This window comes from Pholcus phalangioides, unplaced genomic scaffold (genome assembly GCF_987345545.1).
Source record: "Pholcus phalangioides strain wild (caught in Gottingen) unplaced genomic scaffold, Ppha-v1.0 ptg000024l_1, whole genome shotgun sequence".
Classification (NCBI taxonomy): domain Eukaryota; kingdom Metazoa; phylum Arthropoda; class Arachnida; order Araneae; family Pholcidae; genus Pholcus; species Pholcus phalangioides.
The window spans coordinates 23,599,427-23,617,019 of NW_028301616.1; the positions used below are offsets into that span (position 1 = coordinate 23,599,427).

Sequence of the window (17,593 nt, forward strand, 5' to 3'; positions counted from 1 at the left end):
AGGTTTTACTGTATATCGTACCTCCCCAATAACGGACACTCCCCATTATCGGACAAAAGTTTTTGGTCCCCATCAGTATCCGTTATCGAGAGATTCTACTGTAGTTATTTAGTTACTTATTTATTTAGTTTTTCCCATAACAGTGAATCATTAATCCAAAATTTAATATACAACTTCATTTATGTAAAGTTTTACTATTTATGTATAAGAACCCTAACACTGGTATCCAAGAATGGCTACAAAAAGATGCACTATTAGATCTCAGTACGTATAATCACATACCAATGCCAAAATAAAAAAAACGATCTTTAAAAAATCTTTTTTAAAAAATACCAGGAAGATCCCGCACATCAACAATCTTCCTCTTGCGTCATGACATTGTTACCCAAACATCGGCGTTGTCGCCAAGCTCGCAAAATTCGTCTCCAGCTTGGCGCGATTTACAGGAAAATGAGTAATTGGTCACCCAATTATTGGTTTTATATAGAATAAAGACTATTTACATTGTTTAAAAGCAAAAAAATGGTATAACTAATGGTAAATAACGACTATTTACCTAAATTTCGTAACAATAGAAAATAGGCCAAAGGCCGTGGGGTATATATAATTCAAAAAAGTTAATTTGTGCTGTACAATCAAGTGATTTGTGCGTGAAGATACGGTATATACAGTACAACGCTTGCCACTTGGTTATTCGTGTTTCTATTGCGCAACGCTATCTATGCGTGAAATTTTGCGTCGTGAAAAAATTGTTCTGTATGTATTGGAACAGTTTCCCAACCTTTTTTGTCCCATCGCCCCCTTCTTCAGAAATTTTTTTCTTCCATCGCCCCCCAACGCAATCTTACCCATAGAATCCTATGTTATACCCATAGCTTCTACCGCCCCCAGGAACATTCCATCGCCCCCCCCCCTCAGGGGGGATTAACGCCCACGTTAGGAATCAGCATTTCAGTATAAACCGCGCTCTCATTCACTAAAAATAGCTATTTGGTTTCTTACTTTTTTCTTTTCAGTTTAATGTATCAATGGACTATTACCACCTTGTCCATTAATTTTTTTTTGGCTCATAGATAAGAATAAGAAAAAATCCCTACCATCGTAAGCTGCGACGTCACTGACGAATAACGATATGACGAGGAACACGTGAATTGCCAACATCTTCATCCTGAAATAGAAACGAAGCATTCTCAAACACATATTATGCAAATGAAAATATAGAAATTATACTGTCGAACTCAGTTGCAACAGCATCAAAGATTCCGCGAAATTTCGTCTTTTACAACCGCGTTTGACGTTATCAAGAACGCAAAAATTATAACAGAAGCAATCAAATACCTTAGGTGAAAATGTTATTTCATTTCAATTAAGGGTGACCATATCTGATTGAGAAAAATACGGGTGATTGAGATCGTTAATACAGGACTTCCTCAATTCTCACGCAAAACTTTGCTAGTTTTAGGCAAAATTGCCAAATATTGCGAATAAATAACTCTTGTGAGGGAATAATTATGCCGATGATCTGTAATTCTTGGAATTTCTTGGGAAAACGACAATAAAAACTGAAGCGGAAAGGAAGAGAAATGTGTCGTTGTATGTGAAGTGTATCCTTCGACGTTATCAGGCCGTTGGAAAAGCAACATGCCATCCCCTCCCCCTCCGGTCCAAGTGATTTTTCTGAGGCCCTAAATGCCAAATACTCGAAAATTTCTACTGGTTCTCATTTTGTGAGGGGCCCCTCTTTTCCTGATGTCCCCAGGCCGTGCCCAGGTGGTCCCATGCATTAAGACGGTACTGGACGTTATAATTAATTTAATATCATTCTTTATGGGGTTCAGCCCAGATCGCCAACTATTGACGTAGCCGAGGTGACCTTAACCACTTTACGATCCAGGACGTAATATTGCGTCCAATTGCCAGTGGAAAAAATTCAAATAAGTCTCTCTGTTTTATTTCCTCTCTCTTCATCACCTTCAAACTTTGTTGCAAAAAAAAACCACCTCTGTAATGTATCCTTCTACTATATACATATACATAAGAGTGAAAGAGAACAGGTAGGTTGAGGGTGAAAAGATAAATCTATTTCTTACCTTTACTCTCTTATCTATAACCTTATCTGTAATACTATAAAATCTATTATACTGTTCTTTTTTCATTTTTTTTCCTTACTTTTCTACTTCTTTTCCTTCCTTTTTCTAACATGCGGCGTTTTCTAATTATTTATCGCCGATTCGTCAAACGGAGATCATCCGAATTTGCTGCCAATCGCTTGTAAGCGAAGCAGTTAATACCGCGATCGCTGTAACCGAGTTTGAATGAATTCTACTCATTTTTTCGTATCATGTACAAGCGCTACCTATCTTTCAGAAAAAGAAGTAGAACCACTAAAAATCCGAAAATTTTTCTTTTTGTTTAAAAATTGTTTAGAAAATCTGCAGAGAAAAGCTTTTGTGAAAAAAAATATTTCAATCAAATTCTTTATACTTTCCGTTAGCGACGCTAGATGGCAGCAGTTCTTGTTAGGGTTGATTTCTGTCAGGGTCGTCTTTAGCTTAGCTGCCGGGAGCCTTATTTCAGGCAGAGTCCCGAAGTAGGGTTACCGGACGTCCTACTTTAGGAGGACATGTTCTCCTTTTTGATGTCATTTCAAGCGTCCTCCTACGTTTAGGAAAATTTGTCCTTTTGTCCTCCTTTTCAGGTTTAGGTAGTCTGAAAAACAGCTCCGGAAGAAGAAAACGACAACATCCATTATGATAACACCATTTTTTTTTACCATTGTCGAACGCCGTGTACTGAAGTGGGAGGGAGGAGGTGTTATTGCTTCCATTAACATAAATAAAGTAGCAGGCAGCCTATGCTTCGTGGGAACAGCCCCCCCCCCCTCCACCACGAACGAACGAAGTTCTGAAAAGTTTCAGAAATACCAATAAATGTAAAAAAAAACAAAGTTGTTGGCCAGAGAAAACTTCGCCATGCTTCAGGCAAAGCAATAAAACTAATGAGGACGAATTCATTTTTAACAAAGGGAAGACGGGTCAGTATTTATTTTTTTCTTCTTTTTGTTTCTGTTTTTGCTTTTCTTAAAGGTTCGTTTTAGTTGGGGAAAATGTTTTGTGTTTGCCGGATGTTTCAGTCAGCATAGTAGCTCCATCTGTTGTGGATATTGGGAAAAATTACGTTGAAAAGGGTGCGCAGCAGGCATCCTTCTCTCTCAGTTTTCAAATCTGGTAACCTTATCTCAGGTTGCACGCTAGATCGATACAGCTTAAAGCTTCTTAAGAACCCGCGGGGCAATCTGAACACATGAACCCACCCGAGCACGGCCCAGGAGCTCTAGTTTATAGAGAGGCCTTCCTCCCCCCCCCCCTTCCCATGGCAATAAAATCTGGTACGGTAAGTTTTGAGAGTAATTACAGTCGAATTCCGTTATTCCGATTTAACGAATATCGTTATAGCGAAAATCTCGTTTTAACGAACACTTTTTCTAATCCAATTGAACGACCGATGTTAGTTGACCCAAAATTGCAAGAAGGAGCCGCGACTATACGCGTTTCGGAACTATAAGAAAAACATAGTAAAATACTCCTTATAGTGGGAGTTACTCGCTGTTGTAGACAAAAGAGTCGTATTCAAAATGAACCGGCAAAAAAAGAGCAGGGTGGGAGGACAGAAAAAAGAAAAATGGCGGAGCCAATCGCAAACGAGAATGTGATAGTGATGCTGATGGAGAAGAATAATTATTGTAGAAACTGTTGCCAGATTTTTGAGAAGGGTGGTGTGCTAGATAGGTCGTTGACCAACTGGTTTGTGTTTTTGTTGATGTGGAATGATTCGAAGAAGTCCAAGTCAGACGGTGAGGGACATTTTTGAATGATTTTGGAAGATTTATGGTCAAAGGCATAGGCGGAAATAGACTTGGAAGTCTGGGGGAGCACGGTCATTTTTTCTGGGGGGGGGGGCGTGATGTGAATTCATATATGCATATATACATTAGATCAGTCAAACTTCACCTTTGACGCTGGGGGGGGGGGGGTCCCGTATCTCCGCCCATTGTCAAAAGACCAACAGTGTTGGGCAGTTAAAGTCTTTGTTGGTTACGTATCTTCTATGCTCATTCAAACGGTATTTTAGGGCACGTTTAGTTTGACCTAACTTTATGATAATCCGCATTGGCATGAAATGCTATATATGCCCCACTTGTGTTGAATGGGTCAATGGGATCTTTTAGTTTAGAGAAACAAAGTTTATTAACGAGCGATTTTTCATCAAGAAAAACGGAAGAAACGGGAAAAAACAGTGTTAAGGGCGTTTAAAACATTTCCCCCCAAGTTTCCTCCATTCTCAGTGAATATTGATTGCCCTTAGAAACATGGATTTTTTTTGGCATCAGAAGAGACTGGGCAACAATTTACTAACTGGGTTTTGGGCACATGGACACTGTATAAAAAGTTAATTTTTTTTTATTTTAATAACTATACAACTCCTTGAAACATTGATAGCATGTCTGAGTATTACACGTTATTTAGTAAATTTTTCTAATTGGAAGTATGTATACCTCTAGAGAACCAACTGTTCGCCAGTAAAATGCCATACCCCCTCCGCGTTTGCTATGTAACCTGTATATATCAGTTTTACTAGCGTTCTCTGCTGTTGACTTGAAACACTAGTTTCTGAATTTACGCATTGTCATTATGTTTATCTACTGTTTTGGACAAATTCATATCATAAGTTATTTTTTTGATCAAATTTATCATAGTTAAGCTAAAAGTTAGACAAATTTGATGCAGTAAATTAGGGGTCTTCAACGTTTTACGCTCGAGGGCCACATAAAAAATTTGGCCCCCGTTCCGCGGGCCACTCATTAATGGCGTGGGGGGTGATCCCCCCCCCCCAAAGATGATCACAAATTAAATATATTTCAAAATATTTTATAGAATTTAAACATTAAATTCAATTAATTTTAACAAATATTAATTTTGAATGATTTAAAAAAAACATTTCAAATTATAGTGTCAAAAAATTTCTTTCTTGCTGTATCAATACATTTCTGTTATTGGAAAATGCTTTTGAAAGTTGGTAAATCTGAATTTTTCTCAGAGATTTCTTGTGCCTCCAATCAATCTCAGTGTGTCCAACCCCCTGCTAAAGGTTGATCCCACGTACGCTCAGATAAGACAAATTAAAATGAGACGCGTACTGCATACTTTATGATTCCATTATGTGTCATTTTCGTTTAAAAAATTAAACTGTATTGAAGTAAGACCAATTATATTAGGTATTTTTTGCATTGTATGAAACAGAATGAAAATGGATGATTTTATACATATATATATATATATATGTTGAATTAATTACGCACCAAATAAAAAAGAAAATCTTTGGTTACTCACATTACGAATGCGAGTGGATGTAATTTCTAAATTAATGCGAAACTTGACTGTTTTTGCTTGACTAAAGCTTCAATGTTAGGCAAAATTTGTGTTGTTGCTATTCGTGAAGTATCTTCCAAATGCTGATCAGTCAGACGTGTTCTATTTTTTGATTTTGTATTCTTAATTCGACTAAAAAACTATTCACATATGTGAGTGCTGCCGAATATAATAAATTATAAGGCAGCAAATATAATAAAAATATTCTGCCTATAAATAGAAGATATGAACAATGCATATATGCGTATTTCTGGATACTTTTGTTCGGACACATACTTAGAATAAAAATCAATTAATGAAGGAATTTCAAAAAAAACACTTGCATTTAACTGCAGAGTCACATTGCAAATCCACAAATTCTAATCGTAGCTCAGGTGGAACACTTTCGATATCGACCGAGAATCGTCAGGAAAATGTTTTCATAGAAATTTCGTTCTCGCGGAAGTCGGAAAATCTGCTTCTGAATTCCATTCTCAGATTTGAAATGCACTGTCCATAATCGTCCGGTTTCCAAGTTGTAGATCTATTTACCAACATCAATAATTTTGTATGCAGTTTTTGTTTTGCAATCGACGTTTACAAAGGGCTAATTTAGTTTCGAACGCTTTTACGTTGTCATAAAAATTATGGACAAGTAGGTCTTTTCCCAGTAAGTGGTAGTTTAGATCATTCAGATGACCAGTGACATCAACAAGAAATGTGAAATCTCCCACCCACTTTTTATCTTGAAACTCTCCAGTAAGTTTTCCTTTGGATTTCATGAATTCATCGCCTTCCTCCTTCAAAGAAAACAGGCGCTAAAGCATCTAGGGATGACCACTTTTCTTGAAAAAATCTCATTTTTTTCTTCAACTTTCCTTTTTTTTTGTTATCACGGTTTGCCATCGTGCACTCATTAAAAGGCTTCTGATGAAAGGCTTCAAAGACCTAAAACACAACTAAACGAACTGTACCAATATTGTACAAATCCTTTTTCCAACCAATCAAGATGCAACCTGCATCCAACTGGTAAGGAGCAACCTGCTCCTTACCCAACCATGCACCCGAGAAATACGATACCATGGAAATTCCGTTCATTTCTGCTTTCTCCCATTCAAGGAGAATGGGATGTACTCGAAGTTATTTATAGTGAAAAAGTGCATGGTGTGTTTTCTTTTACGTTAAAAGCCTTATTAAGAAGCTAAATACTGTACACTGATCAGCCTGGCCTTGTTATAAGTCTATATGAAGCTGGGTGACTTTTTTTTGTTGAAATCTTCGTTTTACCCTATTTTTGAATGATATTGTGTCAATCGATCGAAATGTTTTGGCGGGCCACCAAAATAGCGACGGCGGGCCACGGGTTGAAGACCCCTACAGTAAATTATCGGTTAACATAATTTTTTTTCGTTCTGTTTCTGATTTGAATTAGTTAGAAGGACTGCCCAGGCGGAAGAGAATTACAATTGTCCAGATCAATCACAACAGTGGAAGATGTCAGGGACAGTACTGGAACCTACCCATCGATTAGAACTGTCACGTTCAGAAGAAAGGTGAGGCCCCAGTGAGGAGCACCTGACAAAAATTAGGCGCCCAAGACACCCTAAAGTTAGTACACAGATATGGAAACGGATGGCAGCACAACGGTGCCTACAGCAGATAGGTGCCAGGAAACCTCACGTCCAGTTGACATCCAGACACCAGTAGCCCAGCCTCAAGGACTCAAGTTTCTGCAATTCAATGCAGATAGGGCCAGACGAACCACATACCTACTAGAGCAACAAGTAGCGGCTAATCAAGTAGATGTCCTCCTCATCCAGGAACCGTGGACGGCGAGGGGTGCACTACAAGGCATGCCGCAGGCGTGGAGAAAGTGGAAATCCCAGAACAACAAAGCAGCCGTAATTCTCTGCAATAAGAATATAGAAGCGGCCACGCTGAAGCTGGGTCAGCACACAGCAGCGATCAAAGCAAGGGTCAATGGCAAGGAGGTAGTCATTATGAGCGGCTACTCCTCACCGACAGCCGAAATCCAGGAAACCCTTGCCGAGATCAGAGAGGTAGTTCTCAGCCAGTGGGGAGAACCAACGATAATCGGTACCGATTTGAACGGCCACCACTCAGACTGGAATTACAGGGAGGATGACGAGAGAGGTAGGTCGATCCGTAATCTGACGATGGAGCTCCAACTCCAAGTGGCCAGCAGGGGCAATGTAGTACCGACCTACGAGCACAATGAGAAGAGGGGGTGGCCGGACCAGACGTTCTTGAAGGACACCGGAGAACTGGAAAGATGGCATGTCGGAGATGAAGTCACCCATGGTTCTCACAAATACATCCACTTCCAGTGGCGTACGGAAGGTCTTGTACCCCCAAAACCCAGGTATAGCTCGTCCATCAGGAGACTGGAAAAATTTGTCAAGAGGGTGGCGGCCCAGATCCCTAAGCTCCTGCGAAGGATCATGAGAGCGGACAACGGAGAAACTCTCGACGAAGCCGCTGAAAAGGTCCTAGACTGCCTCAAAGAAATGGCGGACAAGACTCTGGCAAGGAAAGAACCACCAACCAAGAAAGTGGCACCTTGGTGGACGCAGCAACTCGAAACAGAGAGGAAGCACCTGCGAGCCAGACACAGGCGATGGAAGAGGGCGAAAGAAGAAGAACTCAAGACAACCAGGTGCATCGAATTCAAGAAACACCAGGCACAGTACACAAAGATGCTCAGGAAAGCGAAGACTGAAGGATGGCGTCAGTACTGTGAAAAGGCCACGGATGCTTTCGGCAACGTCTACAGAGTGACGGCCAAGAGAAGAGAAAACACGGCCCAGATCATCATGAGAGAAGAAGACCAGACGATGGAAGAGGCCATAGCCAGGCAACTCAGAACCCTGTACCCGACTGACGAGGCGGAGCTGGGAAGAGAAGCAGACGAGGAGGAAGAAAGGGGCCAGAACCACCAAAAGCCCCCCATTGGCCCGATGGAACCGAACATCACCCAGAAGGAAGTACAGCGGTCGCTGAGCAGGACAGGTAACAAGAAGGCTCCGGGTCCGGACGGGCTTACCGTGCCCATATTGAAGGCGATTAATGGCAAGCACCCGGAGCTCCTGACCGCTCTTTACAACAAGTGTCTGGAGCTGCGGAGATTTCCCAAGGTCTTCAAGAGGGGAAAGGTTATTCTGATCCTAAAGCAAGGAAAGCCAGTGGACGACATAAAGTCGTATCGTCCAATCACCCTGCTCCCACACGCCGGAAAGATTCTGGAAAGGATCCTAGTCCAGAGGGTGATGTACCATTTGGAGAGACACCAATACTTGCACCAGAATCAATATGGTTATAGAATGGGAAGATCGGCGGATGAAGCACTCTGTGACGTTGTCGACAACATCAAGGAAGCCAGGACACAAGGAAAGCACGTGGCGCTGGTGTCCATCGACATCAAGGGCGCATTCGATGCACTTCGGTACACCAACTTGAGAAAGATCTTTGCCCAGATTCCCGCACCACAAGATCTAACACAGACTTTGATGCATCTCCTGAAAGACAGGAAAGTGGGCATGGAGCTGGGAGGTGAGCTCGTGGAACATGACCAAACGAGAGGTAGTCCGCAGGGCTCGTGCTCGGGCCCCCTTATGTGGAACGTCACGGTGGACGGCCTACTTAAACAGTCCTGGGAAGAGGGAGTACGAGTCCAGGCCTTTGCGGACGACATACTCATAGTCATGGCCACAGAGAAATGGAAAGAGATGGAAGGAAAGGCCACCAGGACTCTGGATCAGATGGCCAATTGGCTACACAACAACGATCTGGAGCCGGCAATCGAAAAGAGTTCTTACCTGTGGTACAGTTCAAGAATCAAGAGACCCAAGATAAGGATGAAGGGAACCAGGATCCCATGGAAGAAGACGATGAAATATCTTGGGGTCACTCTGGACAAAGACCTGGACTGGATATCACACGTAAAAACCCAGGGAGCCAAGGCGAACGCTAACCTTCAAACATTGGCGAGCATGGCAGGCCCAAGATGGGGACTAACGCAGAAGCTCAGAAGGATATTGTACGACCAGGTGGCTATCAAGATAATAACATACGGAGCTGCTGCGTGGTACCAGGACCCATCAGAGAAGCTCAAGAGGCAGCTGGACAGCCTGCAGGGAGGTTTCCTGCACCTTCTCACAAGAGCCTACCACAAGACGTCAAAAGCAGCCATGCAGGCCATCGCAGGAGTTCCCCCACTGAGTCTTCAGACGGAGTATGTCGCCAAAGCAGCCATGGTGACAAGACTCAAGAGGAACATTAGTCTGGGGGAGGCCCAATACCAGTGGAGTGAGCTAGAGCAGAGAAGGATAGGCTGGGATATGCACCCCGCCACCGACATCCAGGAGAGCCAGATCATCGCCCTGGAAGAAACGGGCCCTATCTCATACGAAGGAACCACCATATTCACAGACGGTTCTAAAACCCAGGATGGAACGGGTGCTGCCTTCGTGAGATACGAGGATGACGTAGTAACCCAGAAGTGGAAGCAGAGGATATTGACAGGGTGCACGATTTTCCAGGCGGAGCTCTTCGCTCTAAGAGAAGCGGTAAGCAGCTTGGAAAACACAACGACCCAGTCTAAAGTATACACAGACAGCCGATCCAGCCTGGAAGCCATAAGAGACCCCCTCACGAGACACGAGGACGCCAGGACCGTCCGCAGGGCTCTATTAAAAAATCCAAACATCCAATTGAACTGGGTTCGTGGCCATGTCGGAGAAAAAGGAAACGAGGAGGCGGACCGATTGGCCAAGGCAGCAACCTTGAGCCGTACGATCCTCCTGGAAAAGAAGATTCCAGCAGCGACTGCAAAAAGGATAATAAAGATTCACATCCTTGGAGAGTGGCAGAAATTCTGGGACCACCCCGCCACACATGGGAAGTTAATCCATAGGGTCCTGCCCAAAATACAGTGGAAAGAGAGATCTTGGAGCAGAGAGAAGACGATATTCTTCTCGGGCCACGGGCCGTTCCCCACCCACTTCCTCCGCTTCGGGATCTCAAACAATGACAAGTGCCTGTGTGGAGGAGTCGGAAGCCCATTGCATTACGCAACAGAGTGCGAAAAGACCTCAGATTTCCACCTGGTTAAGCCGCTCCCTCAGTTGGAGCATGAATGGTTCAAAAGGATGGAGAGAGATGGAAAAGCAATGGAAACCATCAAGGACCTGGTTAAATTCCTAGAGGCCAACCAGGAACATCTCCACACCAAGAGGGATGACACCATCCAGACTCCACATGAAACGCAACAACTGAGGAGGAGCGAAAGACTGAGAGCAAGGGCAGAAGCCGAAGACAGCGTCGATAGGGTACTCTCCCAGGAAATAGAAGAATTAGAAGACGAAGAATACGACACAGAGGGAGAGCAATCGGAGAGAGAAGAAGCGGTCGAAATATGGGAAGACTCTGACTCTGACTTCAAATAGAATGATCCAGTGAAAGAGTAATCAAGAAACAAAGTCCCAATGATCAGTGTTTAAACTGTGAAGCATCCAACCAAAAGCTGAGGAGCTTTTGAATAATCGAACAACCCCCTCCCCTCATGCTGAAGGACCTGGCACCTGGTTGGACCAATGTTACACGAAGGGCTCACACTAGTCAACAAGCCAACGAGGGAAGACATGGGTCCAGGACCTGGCGCTTGGCCACAGAGAGGAACAGGGGGCTCGGGCTCAATAAAGCTGGAAAGGACATCAGAACAGCTCATCGGAATAAATTGTATAATAGAAATATTTAAATCTGTATATACATTTTTTTTTTTTTAAATAATGTGTTTTTATATTCAATGTTCATGTATTTTATATTTTATATGCATAATAAAGCACCCGACATCGCCCAGCCCCTCATCCGGGCAATGGCTAAAATTGACAATGGTCGATAGAGCCTGGGCGGTGCACGGAATGAAATGAAATGAAATGAAATGATTTGAATTAGTTTCGGTTTTAACCTGCTAATACGTTCATTCACAACGTTCAATTTACGAAAAATAAATTTCTCAATAATTTTTACATAATAATTGATTATTTTAATAAGTAATGCCTACTTATAAAATAATCGATTACAGTGGAATATCAGTTAATACGATGTTTTTTTCGGTTATAAGAGCCTGGAACATTGAAATAATGTAAAAAAAAAACTTGATTCCTTTGGAAATGTATTTCATATCGTGGTGCTTATTCATGTTTTTTTTTTTTAATGTAGGAATCACAGCTGGACACAAATCTATTTATTGCCCGACATGCTTAGGAGCATGTTAACATTTTAACCAGGAATACATTTTTTATATGCCTATATGCATCAGAATCGGGAAATTTCCGGAATGACAAGAAGCCCTAATCTCCTCTTGGATGATTTGTTGAAAAGACTTTGCTCTCTCCGCTTTTCTTTTAGAATCATTGTAAATTATTTGGTGTGAGCTAATCCCGAATAGGGAATTTGTTGTACCATTTTCATTATCATCGGTACACCTGCAAATCATCATCGCCTGCAATCATCTCGGTACCCTTCAAATGCTTACAATGGACTTTCCCACCCTCTGGGGATAGCGCTGGACACATGGGAAGAGAAAAATTCTCAAAGGACATATGGCCGTTCTTCAAGCAATTAACCCTTTTACATTGCGGAAAAAATTAAGTAATTATCATGAAACATTCGTGTTAGGTCATTTTAGTTGGTGATACTTGAAAGTACAGTCAGCACCGAAAGGGTTAAACCGGTTTCTTTGGGAGCTCGCCACGTCTGCAAATTTTCAGAAACAAGCAATAAACCAATCCCTCCAGTGTCCACTGTAAATGGTCATCAGCCAGCTCAATGGCTGTTTCGTATATGACAACATTGGTGAAAATTTGCGAGAGAAAAAGTCTTTCAGCAACGTGTTTGCACGGTCTGCCATTTTACTGTCTGTCATTTCATGGATATAGATAGAGTTTCTTCTAACCCTTTATTTGGCAATGCTGTCCCAAGCAATATTTTCTAAATAAAGGCAAAAAATTACTGGGTGCGGGAACCAAAACACACACTCGCACATGTGAGGGAGTTCGTTCTTGTTTCTGCGGTATTACGACCCAGAAACCTGACTGTACCCTCAGATTTTTGTTGTCAAGGTATGTCTCAAAAGAATGACAGCTCGTAGTATTGAGTGAATTTTTATAATTCCGAAATGAAAAAAAAAAATTATGCCTACACAAAAGTTTAGGCGGCCGCCCCTTACAACCTACCGCCAGAATGCACCACAACACTTGCACTAGAGCAGCGGTTCTCAACCGGTGCTCCTTGTGCACTTTCCAGGGGTTCCGCGGCCGCTCAAGGAAAATAAAAAGAATCAGTAAAATTTAAAAAAATAATTATAAATATTTTTAAATAGTAAAAATAAATCAGTAATTTGATGAATAATTAAACAAATGGCCTACGGGGCTCCGCCATAGAATTTTTTTACTTAAAACGGCTCCGCCAGAAAAAAAGGTTGAGAACCGCTGCACACTAGAGGATAGTGAAAAGTCCCGATGATTGGGACTTTGGTTGCAGTTATCACCTATCGTCGAAGATAGACTGTGGTTTTTTCTTTTTTAAACGACCGTTTTTAATAACTTTTAATAAAATTTAGAATCATTTTCTATTAGTTATATGGAAATGTTTTCATATAGATCCTGGAATTATACAGTATAAGTTGCTCTTTCATTAATTTCTAATTTTCATTAATGTTTGTTTAATGTGTTCAGATAATTTCCAGCATTTTGTTTGTTTTGGCATACACGTTTTTGTATCCTATTTTTTCTCCAAAAGTAATGAACCAAAACCATGAATAAAGAGGGCACCAAAGATGTCTGGGTCCCAGCTCAGTGCCAATTGATTTTTGGATGGACTTGAAACCGGATTGTTAAGGGATTCGTACGATCCACCTGAAGAGACACTGATACCCAAGTTTGATTCACGACCAATAGGTTGAGAACCACTGCATTAGAGGATAGTGAAGAACCCAATGATTGAGACTCCGGTTGTGGTTATCACCACCATAGTAACACCAAAATTCCCGCCCACACAACTATCAGTCACAGAAACAAATTTATAGGAACTTACCTTGTCTTAATCATCGCTTTAATATCAATTTACGAGTCAGATCCTTCACTGAGATCCTTAACACGGATCCTAATTGTGTTCTCAAAACCACAATGTAATATATTTTTTAACTTTTCTTTTCGGTCTTTCTCGTGATTTCCACACCTTAAAAAAATTTTCTACCTGTAGTTAGTCACGTGTAAAAAAAAAAAAAGGTACGTCTGAGAGCGTCACCTATCGTCGACAATGATAGACTTTGGTCCTTTTTTTTTTTAAAAACCATTTTCGGTCTGTTTGTTTTGTATGTGCATATAACGGAAAGTCGGCCTTTTCTACTAACACTATCTACCAATCTAAAAACGCTTCTTATCTACCTGCTAAAAAGGTAGATAAATATATTTACTTCAGCTGTAAATCGATGAATATACGTATGAAAAAAAAAAAATTTAGAAGACATGGAGACATCTGTGACAACTTGAAAGTACTCTCGTTTCGTTGATACAATGTATTTTTGTCTCGTCACTGTACATGAAGGTTAAGGTTACGAGTATGATTTATTATTAAAAGCTTTGAAAATTCGTGGTTTTCTATTATAGTGAATGAAGTAGGAAGGGAAATGGCTTCAGGGGTGTCTCATCAGAATGGTTTTTCTCGGTTGTGAACTTATCGTTTTATATTTTGCCATTTACACGACTTTTATTTTCTCGTGGAAAGACAAAACAAAAATGTTAATTTTAATACAAAAATAGAGGAAAAAGCTGTCGTAATATGTCGCCTTAATGCATTATTCAAAGGCAGGTATTTTTATTCATCCACCACGACGTTGATGTAAGTTTTATCCTGGATGTCACTGGTTGCATAACCAATAATATAAATAAGCGTATAGGCACTCGTATAAGCCGTGACATATTATGTTTTGTTCGGTCCCGTCTTTTTTTTCCTTAATGTAATATGCCGGGTGGATATGTGTAGAAATCCGCTATAGAAAAAAGAAATGATGATGCGGTCTAACCCGGTATAACTTTGAGCAAATTGTGACGTCAGTATTTATCGCTATAAGCCCAGCGGTTCCCAAATACTTTTGAGTAGTAGGAAATCTTGGTGTCTGCCAGGACTCCCATTTATAGCATCGACACTGCAGCCATCTAACAACGAGAATTTTCTCGAACAATGGAGGACAGTCTACCCAGTACCAGTAAATGTGATGCGGTAGCAGCGCCATCTATTGAGATTCAAAAGAACTCAAGTAACGTTTCATTTCCCCATTTTAAAAGCTATCAACAAAGTTCAGTTTTTGTCAAATCTCATAACGTTATTACTTTTGCAGTTTACCAAGGTTACGTTGTATCGATGCTTTTAATTTAATAAAATTGTTTAAGTTATTTATCAATATTTTTTATTTATTTAAAAAATTATTAATGGTGTTCTTTTTACAATTGGGCTGTGGTCTCCTATTAGGCCCTGTCGTGATTTTTCGCCGTACTAGGAGTCCCTTCAAACAAAACAATGGTTTTGATGCTCCAAGATGCAGAATAATGAGTCTGCCCGTCTCTTAAGGTGGAAACACACTTCGTGAATACACGTCAGTGTAGTGTGTTCAGGCACCTTATTGTTTTCTATCACGCTTTTCTTTAGAACAGTTGGATGTCACTTAGAGCGGCAGAACTTTTGTTTTGTTCTAAGATGGAAGACAATGAGTCCATCCTTAAATAAAGAACAGGTTTGCCACTGAGAAATATGTCTCAGAAAACGTTAAATAAAAAGCAGGATAGGGAATAACAATTGGCTATGGCTAGAGCTCCTTGAAATAATAAGGTTACTCATCCACCACCTTAGAACGAAATTGTGAGGTCAGTGTCATCGTGGTAGCCAATCTCTGTTCCCTACCCTGCTTTTTTTTCCAACGATTTTCGTGACGTCACTTGAAGCAGCAAATTTGTTCTTTGCTTAAAGACGGATGACGAGTCCGCTTTTCTTCATAGACACCTTGCTTATAGCGATAATATCGACGTCACACTTTTGCTTAAACATAGTGTAATGAATGGACCTGGTATTGCAAGCAGCTCTAGCTAGAAAGAACATGACCATATAGATCTATTTACTACCCATGAGTACAACTACTTCACCAAACACCAACTCTGGCATATCGCTATATTTCAATTTACTGCCATTAATGAGTTGGAAATAAAGGCGCAATCTATCATTGGTCGCCTCAGACTGAGAGAGCCTTTTCCCTAACGGGCAATTGTCTTATCTATATTTTTCCCCGGGTTTTAACCCGGGGCCGTGACGGCAACCTTCACGGGGGGTAGACGAGCATCTTATCACACGCCACCCGGGTGTACTACCTATGAGTGATCATGTCACAAGTATCGACGTCGATGTTGTGGCGTTCCATTGAGTGTTAACTGAGTCGGGAGTGATGTAGGTACTCGAACCATCCCTCCCCCCCAGAATTAACTTAGAAAGTATTTTACATTGCGCAGACACCCACAGGTCTAAAATATGTCCGATGTCATGTGTTTGTATTTCTGCCTGAAAGATATTCATACCGTCACTTCATCTAAAAAAGTGCTAAATCGCATTTCTTGCAGAATTTATTTTTCGTCATTTCCCACTTTTTCACACATCATTCAGTACATATACTGTATAGGTACATGCAATTTTAAGCTCATGTGCACCCATCAAAGAGCATCAAGAAACACAGATCCAAGAATCAAGACGTCACACAAGAAGAGTTTCGAACCAAAAACGGGATTACACTATAAAAGTTTGATAAAAGATCTTTTACAGAACCTGGAAAAAGCAACCAATAAGTCTATTGTTTCATTTGCTCGAATATAATTGATTCGCATATTAGTTGAATTTTTACGTTTTATAAAAGAACATTTATCAAATTTTTATCGTGTAATACCGGCCTAAGACCTATTGACTAGGAGCATAGTGTGGGTTAAAGGATATAAAGTCACTACTACTTTTAACCGCCCATACACCTCGCAAACATTCCATCAAGGAATTTTCTAACATACGTCGTACAACAAGGGTGCTCAAACTTTAGGAGAGTGCGAGCAAATTCATTGGTTTGAAAATGTCTCGCGGCCCACTTAAGGGATCCGGGAATGTGCCAAGGTTCACTCAAGTGATTTGTAAATATACCGCGGTTCTCTCATTCAAGTGCTCTGGGACTGTTCATTTAAGTCATGATCTGAAATGTGCCGGGGGGGGGGGGGCACTTGAGTGACCTTGGATTGTGCAGCAAGTAACAAGCCGCAAATGATGTGAGACTGCACCACAGGCCGCTTAAGCGCTCTGGAACTGTGCCGTGGGTCATTAGAGTGATATGCAAATATGCCGCTAGTCACTGCACCGTAGGTCACTGAAGTGTACTGTAAATATACCACGGGCCGCTTAAGTGCTCTAGAACTGTGCTGCGGGTCACTTAACTGGTCTGTGAACATGTCGCAGCTCCCTCAAGTGATTTGTAAATAGGCCACGGGTTTCCTCAAGTGATCTCTAAATGTGCCGCTTAGTTCATTTTAACAAAATTAGGTTTGAAGTAGCGGACACTAGCTGCGGTTGATTCCTGTTACACTGGTGTTGCCGTGTGTCTTCCATATTTTCAAGTGAAAATGGCAAATACTTGAATTTTCTTGTTATGTCTGTATCGTATTGAATGCATCGAACTTATGCATTTTCGAGCTTCGGCCGTCTGGCAGTCCAGTGGAGCGAAGTTCTGACTGTGCAGGTCTGGGTTCGAATCCCGGTTCGGTCATGGATGTCTACTAACACACTAACAAATTCCCTGGGCAGATCATGAAGATCTCTTGGGAATACGTGCTGATCATGTTGTTATTATTATTATTATATTACTGGAGGGATTATGACGTCAGCTGTCTCCACCTTGGCAGCGCCGAGACAGGCCTCCACACGCTGCTTGTGACGTCAGTAAGTATTACATTTCCCCTCAGAATATTCAAGGAAAAAATTCCCTGCTCGTGCCAGTATCATCGTTGTGTTGAAAAGAAATGATCGGGATCAGAATTGGCGATTTCTATGCCCCGCATCCAATCACTACGCGGTATTTGTAAGCC

At 41.3% G+C, this 17,593-nt stretch overlaps 1 protein-coding gene across 3 annotated transcripts in view; it reads right to left on the reverse strand.

The window, feature by feature from the left end:
- Nucleotides 1-13,737, reverse strand: part of LOC149069023 (uncharacterized) — an 89,118-nt gene extending 75,381 nt beyond the window's left edge. The window contains exons 1-2 of one of the 3 annotated variants that reach the window (XM_089250458.1): nt 13,524-13,737; nt 1,098-1,168 (exon numbers count right to left, since the gene is read on the reverse strand). In XM_089250458.1, the coding sequence (XP_089106584.1) occupies nt 1,098-1,168; nt 13,524-13,537 (85 nt within the window). In that variant the 5' untranslated portion in view covers nt 13,538-13,737. The remainder of the gene's footprint in view (nt 1-1,097; nt 1,169-13,523) is intronic. The other 2 variants (XM_089250459.1, XM_089250457.1) reach the window with 2 other exon arrangements.
- Between the last annotated feature and the right edge of the window lie 3,856 nt (nt 13,738-17,593).